General features: G+C 36.9%; 2 protein-coding genes and 1 long non-coding RNA gene across 3 annotated transcripts; 2 read left to right on the top strand and 1 right to left on the bottom strand.

The window, feature by feature from the left end:
* Positions 1 to 4110: 4110 nt before the first annotated feature.
* Positions 4111 to 4779, bottom strand: LOC136806382 (uncharacterized). Its single transcript, XM_067062946.1, has one exon. It carries the CDS (start codon positions 4777 to 4779, stop codon positions 4111 to 4113), a length of 669 nt encoding a protein of 222 aa, XP_066919047.1.
* A 3418-nt stretch (positions 4780 to 8197) lies between these two features.
* On the top strand, positions 8198 to 11429 carry LOC136806381 (kinesin-related protein 12-like). Its single transcript, XM_067062945.1, has 2 exons — positions 8198 to 8351; positions 10087 to 11429. The coding sequence occupies exons 1-2, from the start codon at positions 8198 to 8200 to the stop codon at positions 11427 to 11429; spliced, it is 1497 nt and encodes a 498-aa protein (XP_066919046.1).
* A 268-nt stretch (positions 11430 to 11697) lies between these two features.
* On the top strand, positions 11698 to 12915 carry LOC136806404 (uncharacterized). Its single transcript, XR_010846561.1, has 3 exons — positions 11698 to 11741; positions 12317 to 12509; positions 12825 to 12915. It is a non-coding gene; the product is annotated as an uncharacterized lncRNA (long non-coding RNA).
* Positions 12916 to 13234: the final 319 nt, after the last annotated feature.

Raw genomic sequence — 13234 nt, 5'->3', positions numbered from 1 at the left:
GTTCTGTTTAACTAAGAAACTCATATGGAGAAGGTTGTGGACATTATACGTCTGGTAGCGATGACCATAAAGTCTAGCAACTTTCATGCAGAAATGCTTTAAAATCTTCTCTGCATTCACAAGGTCGACTGGTGAGATTGAATCTTTCAGCAGAAGAAAAATTGCTTCGACAAGCAACAAATAATGCTGAAAATATTCTTCTGGTAAATAACCATACAGCATTGGTGCAGAATAAAACAACAAAAAGGTTCTGAATTCTGAACCTTTGAAATGTTTAAAATCATGTTCAATATTTCTGGGTACTCTGCTTATCAAATTGGGAAGCCTTAAAGTCTTTACACTTGCATCTATTTCAGATACATGGCTACCTATGTACCATGGCATATCTTTATATTTTTTATTGAACCATAATTTCATTATCATTTTAACTATGCCAAGAAGAGTGTTATGTAAATAATCAAGTCCCAAACCTTTAACGATGTCGTATCGGGGAATTGTCATTGACCACGCCAACCCTTTGACTCCTTTTTGTGGTGCAACGTTGCCCGTATCAATTATCATCTGCTGGGCTTCTGCTGCCAAAGATTTTGTTTCCTTGTGTGACCTGAGAGCAGCATGACCCTCTCTTTTATCAAAATTAAAGGGGAAAACATGAACATGTCCTTTTCCAGTGTTACATGATTCACCAGGCTCTAGGCAGTATGAACAGCCATACATTCCATTGAATTGGACGATATTCTGGAACATGCTTTTGGCCGGTGCATCAAAAATACCAGAAAATAGGAACACTTTCAAGGTTTTTTGTCCTTCTTCAGTGTCAATCGATTTTCCTGTAGAAAAATGAATACCTTAAGTGGACATACTTTAACAAATAGAAATTTTTTTGGCAATTTTCACTAAATTGAATTCTTGCAAAAAAAATGGGAACAGGTCAATTAGCAAAATTCAATCTTCACAAAATTAAAGTACAATCTGGTACAATGAATACAACCAGTTCGAGATAAAAAACTCATTCATGTCAACTGGGCAAAACACTCTAGTCTAAATTTTGATTTTTAATGTCATAAAAGGACACTTTCATGAAAGTTGCATTGTTTTTAGATGAGTTTCATGCTTACCTTCAGTACTCAAGACTTTCAATTCCTCAACAAATGGTTTCAAAAATGCTTTTAAATCTGGCTTTTTGTCAGAGAACCATAATCCAGCAAATAATCGATATTTTCTTTGATAGCTGAAATGAAAAAAAAATCTGTGTTTAAACCTTTAGAAATAACTAACACAAATTTGATGGCAAAAATATGTCCATCACATCCAGTCACTATAAGTCTGAGACTTGATTATACATTCCAGTATAAATAGAGGAAATATCAAAAGTGAACAACTTTCTATTAGAACAACAATCAAAATTCTGAGTTTTTGGAAGTGAACCAGCCCTATAACAGATAAAACTTTACTAAATATTCCAGAGATCTTGAAAATAAATACTTATGAAAAACGAAAGCGAAACAATTGTGTAGTCAAAAACGAATGAGTGAAAACTGCAAACAAATTCAAAGACCAGATTTTCAGAGGGAAAAAGCAGAGGGAAATGTAAGGCAGCAAAGTGAAATGTTAAGGCTGTTGACGATATGTCTTACCGTAGTGTAGGTGAGAGCTCATTGATTGTATAATATATGGGCCATATCTCTACTTTGGAAGATTTGAAAATTTTGACACCGTCAGTATTGCACTGCAATGAAATGTGAATTTCATTTTTCTTTGCAGAATGTTCAGTTCCATGTAAAAACCCATCTTTACCAAAATGCTTTTTATACAGTTCTCCATCTAATACATCCTCAATGTTTTGTGGATTTTTCTTCCTTCTCCAGAGAGGGTACCTCAAGTCATTCATAAACCCTTTATCTAGGAAAAGTAAAAAAAATTATTTCAAAATTATTACATTTTTCACTTTTTACGTGTAAAAGCTAAAATATAAATACACAAACTATACAGTACCGTGAGAGGTCCTAATCCGACACCCCTGCCTAATTCCGACCCCCAAATAACTGTTATGAAAAAAAATTCTATGTTTACAAACGTTCCCTCTCCAAGTTGACAATAAACTATTGCTAGAACTTTCGAAACAAAACATCTCATTACTTTTTATGATGCTTTTACTACTGTTGTCATTTATGACGTTCTGCATATTGCAATAAAAAAATATGTTTTGTTATAAGAAGCAATTATTGTTATTTGGTTCAATTGGTTCAGTGTATCAAATCTCTCAGTTTAGTTGACACTTTGGTATCTTCGTTGCGTCACAGCGAAAGGTTTGTTTTTATTTTAGTTTGTATCTTTGAAAGACCCCATCGGATTTAGGGAGTGGTGTCGGATTTAGGACCTCTCACGGTAATCACGGCTCTCCATAGCTTGTAATCACTATTCATTTATATAGAGGACTGTAAAAACCAGACAGATTTGATCATAAAAACGTCCAAACTTCAAGGAAATGTTATAAAACGAAATAAGTGTTGATAAAGGAATTACAATGCTGAACCAAATTACAGAGTAAAGTTGTTTCAAAATAACCAATAAGTTAATTAAAAAAATAACATACATTTGAATAAAGACTGTATACTTTCCAACAATGGAATGACAATGAAGTAGGAGTTTCCATTTGAAGTCTTTTTACAATTTTGACAACACTTCTGATCTTGCAACCCAATGTAACTCATGCAATTCTTGCAGAAATGATGAAAAACAATTTTTCCTTCACTCCGCCAAAAAACTTTTGGATCAGCTTAACAACTGTTTTTGAAAGATTTGGAATCATCATGTGAACTTCAATCAAAGCAATGAGATCATCGACTGCAACACCAGTGAGGTGATGCCTACAAAATCAATAAGCATGACATCGAACTAATGGAACCTGTTAATTGTACTAATCGGACCTGTTAATTGTACTAATCGGACCTGTTAATCGAGCTATTGAACCAGTTAATCGAACTTTGATCGGAGCTAAAATTTTAATCGACGAACAAAGTCCGATTAAGTTCGACAAAGTTCAATTAAGATTTATTTGCGTCGGCAAAAAATTCTGGGTTCTAATAGTACAGTAAGCACTTTAACGTCGGCAAAAGCAAAATTTACGTCGGCATTTGCGTCAGCAATTATAGCTGAATGCTGACGCGAATTAGAATGGCTGATTAAAAAATCGGTTCGATTAGTTCGATTAATCCGGTCTGGGACAGAGGATGGTACGGCAACCATCAAAAATTTTTTCTGTTTGTGTCGCAGCAGGTGTTACAAATGCATGCGGGCGGACAGGCGGTCGGAAAAATTCCCGGGTTTTTTTAAATTGCAGCACTAGTATGTCAGAGGCGGGTGGTGACACAAACAATACAATTTTCAGTCTGGGAAATCCTCTCAATTGCACGCTTATGTTCCAAGGGAGTAAGCGCGCAATTGCATGGTTATAATTTACGCCCGTTCCCGCCCCGGTTGAAATTGCTTAGGGATTTCAAGGGGTTCAGAATTCTCTAATTCGGGCGAAGGCATGGTTTAACGGGCAATCCATTTTTACAGAATCTTCTTCTACGATAAATTTCGAGTAAAACTACCCTAGGCTTTTGAAATTCAACAGAGCTTTCGGAAGGAATTGCGTGTCAGAATATTAATAAAGGGCCGTCCGTTTCAGAACAATTTCGATAAGCGTGTAATTACACGCTTAAAAATTCTGCCATTTTGATAACCGTGCAATTGCGCGCTTACGGCCTCGGAACATAAGTGTGCATTTGAGAGGATTTCCCAGACTGGTTTTTTTATGGCCGCTAAGAGCGATCAAGAAAAAAGCTATACCTTAAAAGAACAAATTGCTTTTCCCGGATTTTTTCCTACATCTCCGCACCGGAAAACCAGTAGAAAATATGATGCGGGCAGGTGACGCGAACAGAACAATTTTTTGATGGCCACTGAGTGAAAATTTAATTATATAGGTTTTTTAGAAAATAATTTCAAAGTATAGTTGTTGTTTTTTTTTCGTCAAAGCGAGTAGGATCGGTCGGCTTAGGCGAATGGAACATATTTTTGATTGACGTCCATCCAGAGAAGGAGAAAAAAAAAATCAATATTTCACCTTGTAATGAAGGTTAGAATGAGCATGATGCTAACTGAAACAGTTATTTGTGAACCGTAGTAGAGAGGTTGACTTCCTTCATCATCTTCCATATCATTTTGACAATTGGAGTCTTCTTCTACTTCTTCATCAGAAGAAGTGAAACGGTTGTCACCCTCTGTATTTCTGTAATCTTGCTCCTCCTCAAACTCAGATAACTCATCTTCTTCAGCACTAAACAGAGCTGGATCTTCAAACTCATCAATACTACTGCTATTGTCTTGTTGATATTGAGACGAGCTCATAACAGTGTGATTTTGGCCGTCATCATCTTCACTTTCACAAATTTCATCTTTCCAATCTAAATCTTTTCTGTTGGCAGTACTAATCACAACAGGTCCATCATGTATATCCACATCATCCTGTCCTTCGCTATGATCCATGTCACACCCCAAGTTATCTGAATCTGCTGACATATTTTCTGGTTCTGCTGCTGTTGTTGTTGATGAAATACTTTGATTTACCTCAAGAAACTGTTTATTTGATTCCATTTTCTTCTTCAAGTGATGTTTTGATGTTCTAGGCATGTTACTTCCCACACTTTCATACAGATACTGCCCATAAAAGCCACGTTTTCTACTTTTTTTCGTCTGAGTCAGGTTTGGCACTTCTTCATTGGCCGCCATTTTGTCTTGTTGCTTCAGTTTGTGGAGACCTGGGTTTTAGAGATATCCTTTTAGATTTAATTTGCAGAATGAAAAAGAAGCCCGTATGTTTTCAATTTGATACGTGCTGTAAAATACATCCGTACTTTTGAAATGATTTTAAGCGCCGACAGCGCTAAAAGCCACTTCTAAATTCGTCGTAATTTAATCGTCCGCGGCGTTATTATAATCCCGAGCGTGCGGGCTAGCATTTACTTGATGGTCTTGATGATACATCATTATACAGATTATATGGTGCAAAATGTAACAAAGTAACAATGTGATGAAGAAAAAATGGAAGGGGAAGCAGATACAATCTAATCGAAAATTCAGCAAAAATCCACACCAACACCGAGATGACACTTAGAAGACTTCGTAGTCTCTTATCTACTTAAAATAAAAGCAGGGTGGTTTACACACACCGCACGCCAATTTTGTTCAAGCAAAAATCGTGGGCTAAAATCTTTAAACAGTTAACAGACTTTTCACCAATTTTTGACGACGCTGCATAATTGAAGCGATATTTTACCTAGTTGCTTGAAATCGGCCGACGGCCGAAAGATTGACGTGTTTATTTAGCCAATCCTTCTTGCTGCCTTGCTTCTTCTTCTGCCCCGCCATGCTCGCGTCGTACGGCGATCACACCATCACATCAACACAAGCCTTCAATTAATCATCAAGGAAATTTTGTATACTTCTGACTTAACAAATTACAGTATACAGTATGCTGAACTATAACTATGAACAATGATAGATATACATGGCCCCGTTATGATATGGCGGCCGCCCTGGCCTGACTGCATCTAGAATTAATGAACCCCTTTCATTGTCTCTACACTCCAGGCTGTGTCATATTACCTACGCCAAAAAGAGTTATGGCTGCCACCGATTATGCTTTGCCCCTTCTCTCTCTGGGGGACCTTCTCCAAAGTAGATCTATTCTGATCAATTTCCCACATTTTTTTATAAGCAACTCCGTTTTTCGGGTCAGGCCTGGAGTTGCTAAGGGTTTTTCGAAATTCAGGCTCATCAAAGTTGCTTGCAAGGTTGCTTAAAAATTTTCAAGTTTAAAATGGTTAAAATCACATTTTGGCTTTTTCAACAATTTTTCAATTTTCAGTGGGCAGTAGACACATTTTTCGAAAATTTTCAAGGCTTTCTTTCAAATTTGTGTTAAAGTTGTTTTTATTATTGCTGAGGAAAAAAGTTGCTAATTTGGATTTGAGGCCCAGGGTTGTAAGCAAGTTGCTTATTTTTCGGGCCATTTTGAGGCCTGAGCCCTTAGCAACTCGGCTGCTTATAAAAAATGTGTATCTGATCTAAATCTAAGGGTTGTAATGCAGATGGGAAAGATCTGATATGGGAATAAAATGTGACCACTAACATGGACCTCTGGGCAATGACATTTAAATACAATCATGGACTTCAATGTTTGAGAAAAACACTGGAAAATGCTCTGGAAAGAGCATGGAATGGTCCCCTTCCCCACCCCCCAGTGGCAATGTTTAGTGCGAACAATCTTCCCACCGACTTTTCCAATGCCCTTCAACATTGCCACTGGGGGGAAGGGGGGAAGGAGGGTTGTCTCACAATTTTCGTCATGATTGTAGATCAAGAAATTAGAAAACAAAATTGACATTTTCATCAGCACAACAAATCCCCTTATCGGGGAAAAAGTTTCGGGGTTTTAATTAGTCGGGAAAAAATTCGATTTGGCTGGATGTCATTACAAAAGCTAGATATGATACACAAAACAGGGACAACACGGTTGATAAAAAGTTGGTGATAGGCGCGAGATGAAGTTCTCCTCTGTGCCAAAATGAAATCAATATCGGTCGATTTTTGACGATTCGATTCTTCTTGAGCGAAATATATAGGCGTTGTGGTCTATGATGGAAACATCGTTTTAGTGAAAGACTCGTTTCGTATCCATTGCACATGCGGGAGAAGTCTCCCCATGGCACACATACATAACGCATACACAAGAACAAAGAGAGTTGTCCTTTTTATCCAATTCATCATATATCCGCGAGTACGCACACGCTATCTCCTCATCTTACTCTCAATTCAACATCCTTTTTTTTTCTGCTGCCGCCCGCGCCAACTCCCTTCTCTCTTAGCTTACTACTACCCCCCCTGCACTACTATCTATAATCTAAGTATTATGAGCGATCCAAACACTGGATATTTTTGACACGATCCCGCTCTATTAATATTATTAGTGTGGTCGTGTTGCAAAAGTACAGGCTGTTTGTAGAAAAAAAATAATATATAGCTGAAACTTTCTCCAGACCTTCTCTATAGGATGCTTATGCCTCAGGAAAAATCCCCTAAATCCCACTGGTGGAACATCCCTTTTTTGGGCAATTTCTTTTTTCCCCAGGCAAAACCCTAAGGTCAAAAATTTTTGAAAATTTCAAACTCTTTTTGAGACAACATCATGAATACCATTCGAAAGCTCTCAAAAAAACTATATAGAAGACTTTAGAGCCGGGTATAGCCGATTTCATTACCTCTATATAACTCTAACTCGAGATAATTCACGCAGAAGATGCAATTTTTGGTCCAATTTTAGACCAAAATGTGGCGAAAAGTGGAACTTGCGCATGAAATATCTCGAGTTAGGTAATGAACGGCCATACCCGTTTGAAAGTCTTCTGTATAGTTTTTTGAGAGCTTTCGAATGGTATACCTGATATTGTCTAAAATGAGGTTTTTTTCAAAACATTTCGCCCTTAGGGTTTTGCCTGGGGAAAAAAGAAATTGCCCAAAAAGGGAATGTTCCACCAGTGGGATTCTAGGATTTTTTTCCTGAGGCATAAGCGTCCTATAGAGAAGGTCTGGAGAAAGTTTCAGCTATATATTATTTTTTTCCTGTAAATTATGCTAAACGACCCCACTATATTACATATAGATATAACTAACACTTTTCGTTGATGATAATAAGAGTGTGGGAAACCCACTCCGTTGTGTTCTTTCTTTCCACCGCCGCGCGCGCGCCCCGACTGTTGCGACGTGATGGCGTGGTAGAGCCATCACCTTAAACAGATGACGAGTTTAATTTTGCAGACCAATATTTTTATATTTTTTCTTAAAATAACTCAAGATAGTCTTGAAGTGAATTTTTCATATTATTTTAATGCTAAATTATAAAATATTGACAAATTTTTTAAACATTTTAATATGAACCAAGTTATACAATAAAACACACTTTATTCAAGTCTGCAAATTATCTGTGAGCTAGCACGTTTCTCCTTCCTGCTCATGTATCGCAATTTTTCTTCAAATTTTTGTGGTTAACTCGCAGTTATATCTTTGGTATCCTATATCCTATTGTCATTTTTATTCTTAATTACCATTGTCATTCCGATTGTTGTTGTTCAAATATCGTACGTTCGTCATGCCACAACATATTATTGTAACTTGGGATGATAACAGAGCTACAGTCGTTGATGTTTCAAAGGCAATTCTTCCTGAAGGGATAGCCATTGATAAGCCGGTGCAGTTACAGCAGCGCAACGAATTATGGTCTGGAACTATCACCAGTATTCATGGTATATTTATATATAATACAATTCATTCTGGAACTAGAAGGAAATGGGGCCCTTGAATTGTCTTGAATTTGTAAAAAAATTTTGGGCTTATTTTTGCAAAAAGGGCCGTCAATGCTTTTTTGGGTATATATTCTTTTCGTAAATTTTCTTTGCAATTTTAATCTTAGGCGTTTGGAATCCTTTACAATTGAATTCCTGTTTTTTGCGTGCAGCATTGTGGCTATATATATTACCCTCTATGTGCACCGCTTTATGTGCACTTTCCTCTATGTGCACCGCTTTATGTGCACTTTCCTCTATGTGCACCGCTTTATGTGCACTTTAAATTAAAGTAGCTATAAGCATACCGCTGTGAATATAAAAATAGACTTCAATTTATCTGTTTGTCCGACTTTCAGTCCCATCATCCTTTGCGGCACTCTTGCATGTTGAATACATTCAATAACAACGGAGAAGTTATAACTTTTCACGAATTGAGAATGACGAAAAGGATTTTGGGATTGAAACTCGGACAAACACAAGTACAAATTTAATGACTTGTGCATAACGGAGTGCTATTGCCAGCGAGCTAGGGGTGGCATTATCAAAACTATCGTTTGCGTCAAAAAATTCAATTGTATATGTGAATTTCGTTCTTTTTTTTAAGTTATTGTGTAGTTTCTGCTGTTGAAATCGGCAAGAATCCCAATTATTTAAAATTCTTGAGTGGTACGCTTAAGTTAGGGGTCAGTCACAAATCAATTTTAGGTTAGAAGAACGTCAATTGACGTATATGGGTGGGTGGGTTAAAGGTTATTGACATTTTTCAGAAACATCGATTTTTCATTCCATACAAAATATTACTTCTCGCCATGTTTCTGTTTGATCGCTCCTATGTCTTTTCTTTGTTTGACGGCCCGAGAACGGCCCTTGAATTTTTGCAGATGGCCGTTCTTTCTGTCGCTACATACTACGGAGATAATTAATTACGGGAATTTTGTGAACAAGTTTAGAAATTATCTCCGTTTCTTTTTTTTTCAAATATAAACTATGCGAGCCGTAGTGAAAATCAAGATGGCTGACGAAACAGCGATGAAGGCAGAAGTTTTTATCGATTTTCAGCGATATCAAGGTGTTTGACGTTTTTGGGTGAGGGTGGGTGGGTCAGCTTTTAAAACGTCAATTGACGTTCTTCTAACCTAAAATCGATTTGTGACTGACCCCTTACTGACCCTAACTTATAGGATACAGTATTGGGGCCCCTTAGGGGCCCTAGCACCCGTCAGTAGGGTCAGAAGGACCTATGCTGGTTCAAGGTCGGTAAATTAGAGACCTTGTATTTACTTTTTCCTTGTTTCATTTGCATTTTTTAAAAGTATTTGTTTCCAAGATTCGGTAGGTACACCAGACCATATTTCATGCCCTTTTAGTGTCCCGGTCATCAGACGCTTCCCTTCTTGAGTTATGAAAAATAATGGTAATAGTCTTTTTTATGAAAAAAACAGCAAAAAAGTGCCCTTTTTGGTCTCTATCGGACGCTGCCCTGCTTTTATAGAATTTTGCCTGTACACTGTAACCCTTCAATGGTCTTTAAGGAAAGCCCCAAAATATTTTTTCAATCCTTTTAACAAAATTTGAAATTTTCATATCAATATATATACAAAATTATCTTGGCTTTTTGAAAGTTTACTTGTATACTGCAAATTTTCATTTATATCATATTTTTATATTAAACAAATATATCTTCAATTTTCAGAAACCAAATCCCTTGCCAACGCTGTGTACAAGAAATTTTGTCCGGGAAAAGATGTTTTTGCTGAAACCGTTCAAGAGGGAAAACGACAACGGCGGAAGAAAGAATTTGACGACTACAAAGAAAATGAAGAGCCTACAACTAACAACCAACCTGAAAAGGAAAAGGAGGCTGAAAAGGAAAAGAAGGAGGCTGAAAAGGAAAAGAAAGAGGCGGAAAAGGAAAAGAAGGAGGCTGAGAAGGAAAGAAAAAAGGCTGAGAAAGAAAAGAAGAAAGTTGAAATTGAAAAAAGGAAGAATGAAAAACTGAAGGAGAAAGAGGAAAAGCAAAGAAACAAGATGGAAAAAGATCGAAAGAAAGAAGAAAAGCAAAAAGAGAATGTGGCAAAGCAAAAAGAAAAAACAGAAGAAAAAACAGCACTGAAAAATAAAGAAGCCGCCTTCATGGACAATTTTTTATCTTCAGGCACTGAGCAGGATCCGGTCCATTTTGAAACAATCTCAAATCACTCAACCTCATCAAATAATTCAACCTCATCAAATAATTCAACCTCATCAAATAATTCAACCTCGGGGACAGCTGTTAGATCCCCCACACTGGATCCCCAACGCCAGACACAAACTTCCACCTCACCATGCCGCTCACCATTAGCCTCAATTTCCCCGCTATCACTTTCACCGATTGAAGACCCATACACAATCGTAGATGAGAATGATTATACCACACAAGAAAACATTAATGACAGTTTTATAACAGATGTATCTTCCCTCTTATCAGATACTTCCCTTGTGTCAAAAGAGCACCTCCAATCATCTGGAGTCAAGAAACGCCCTACCAAAGGAGGAAAGGCTCCCAAGGCCTGTCACTTAGAAAAGTTGAATCAATCGCCAGCACAGTCACCAGCAAAGTCAACACTCTTTCGTAATCGTTATTCACTGAGTCCGCGCAAACCAATGAGTCCTCTCAAATCAGTAGCAATGTCACCAGCAAAGTCGAAACTTATTCGTAATCGTTATTCACTGAGTCCGCGCAAACCAATGAGTCCTCTCAAATCAGTAGCAATGTCACCAGCAAAGTCGAAACTTATTCGTAATCGTTATTCACTGAGTCCGCGCAAACCAATGAGTCCTCGCAAACCAACAAGTGCCCATAATAGTCAAAGCAAGCCAAAATCAAGATATGCCGTCAAAAAAGTATGTGAGGCATGCTTGGACAAGACTGGTCTCCTCACAGAGAAGAACTCTCAAATACACGCGCTTGAAGCAGAGGTTGGAAGGTTGCAATCCATTATAGACAATGGCAACTTCATCGGTGAGTTGTATTTACAAATTTTGACTGAGTTATGATTTTTTAAATGTCATTTTTCTTTCATGTTTGCAATCTAATCTTTGAAAAAAGGTGCTCCCAAACAAAAATAGCCTAATTTCAATAATCCGGTCATTACAATTACGATACCGGTATTTTACTATAATTTTGACGGTATTACAGTAATTTTTGAAAAAAATTAACGGACTTTTACGGTAATTCGAGACGTCGTACAATCATCAAGTTAATCAAAAAGTTTCAAACTAATGTTATTCTTCTTTCTATCATTATTTCCAGAAGATCCAGAGCCAAAAGCTGGTCTGCTTCCAGTGAGGATCGCAACCAAATACAGGGTATGGAATCTAAAGTCATTTATCTTTTCACGTATTTGTAATTTAACTATAGATGATTGCTAAAATTTACGGGTGTTGGTGGTTTATTCAGGGGGGGTCATGCAGTAAATATTACATTCATTTTAAACATGTGTATAATTTTGTGTGGTTCAAGATATAAACTGGGTATAATGTTTAACAGCTACAGTTAGTGAACAAGGTTGGCAGGGTTCCCATGGAAATTTTACTATTTTTTGTAAAAGTAAGGGAAAAACCTGGAAAGTCAGGGAATATTTTAAAATGTCTTTCCATGTCAGGGAAAAGTCAGGGAATTCTTTTTCAAAAATGCTCAAAATCAGAAGGCTTCTATCTAATCTAAGTCTCTATTTTCAAAGTTTTTGGGTCAGACCCAACCATGGTGGGTCCTCCAAGTTCATGAAAACCGAGTTTGTTTTTGTCAGGGAGAAAGACCACTTTTTTAGTAAAAAGTCAGGGAAAATAATTGGTAATGAATGACTAGTGGGAGCCCTGGATCGGGCATTTCCAGCCATAACTGAATAGATAGATTACCAAATAATCCATTCTTTTTCTTTTAGTTTGAAGAGATCTACCCAAATGTTTACATCTCTTTAAACCAGCTGTCCATTCTCCAGCACAAGGAGAGTGCAACAAGTGCTGCCGCTTTCTTAATTGATTGCTTCTACAAAAAAGAAGACCAGCTTGGGAGGAATTTGAATGGTGCCAATGGGAAAAAAGAAGTTCCTCTGACTCTTTTGAAAGCAATTCTGTGTAAGTTTTTATTGTATACAAATGTTGCTTTCAGCCTGTATATGTTTCTGCCATTTCTTTTTTTGTTTGTTATGGGCATTTCTTCCCAGAAAAAAAGATTTTCAGCCATGCAGAGGAAATGTATCTGGGGTAACAGAAAATCAGAGGTAAATTTAGGGTGTAGTCCGGGGTCAAATTTTGAACGTTGTCCAGGGGTAAAACAATACTGTACGGGGGTCAAAAAAGCTATAATCCTCCACCCCCCTGCACAATTTTTTTCTGAGAAAGACCAGTCAATGCGCTGATTTTGAATCTCAAAACTTATTTCTTTTTCAGATTATTGTCGCACCAACTATACAAATGAGAAATTCATGAAGGATGCTGCTATATGTGTTGCCCTGCGCAACAAATTCACCACACTACAATCTAAAACAGCAAAAAAAAAAGAAAGCAAAAAAAATTAGTCTATTTGAGTTAAGACTATATTTTTTTTGCTTCATATTTTTTTTGCTATTTTAGAATTTATAAAACTCACATGTAAATATTTAAAGGAGATGTAAGGTCAGGATCTTTGCTATACTTTTTGAAAAATGATATTGATACGATCAAAATGAGTTATACATGAAAACTTTTTATCATTTTTATCATTTTTTGTAAATATAGTTTTAGTATTTTTAACCTGCAGTAGAAACTTAAAAAAGAAAGTTTTATAGTATTGGAAACGAAACTTTTGTTTTTTTTTCTGC

This window comes from Clytia hemisphaerica, unplaced genomic scaffold, assembly GCF_902728285.1.
Source record: "Clytia hemisphaerica strain Z4C2 unplaced genomic scaffold, Clytia hemisphaerica genome assembly, whole genome shotgun sequence".
NCBI lineage: Eukaryota > Metazoa > Cnidaria > Hydrozoa > Leptothecata > Clytiidae > Clytia > Clytia hemisphaerica.
The sequence above is the reverse complement of the archived record's forward strand: the minus strand, read 5'-3'. Positions and strand labels throughout refer to the sequence as shown.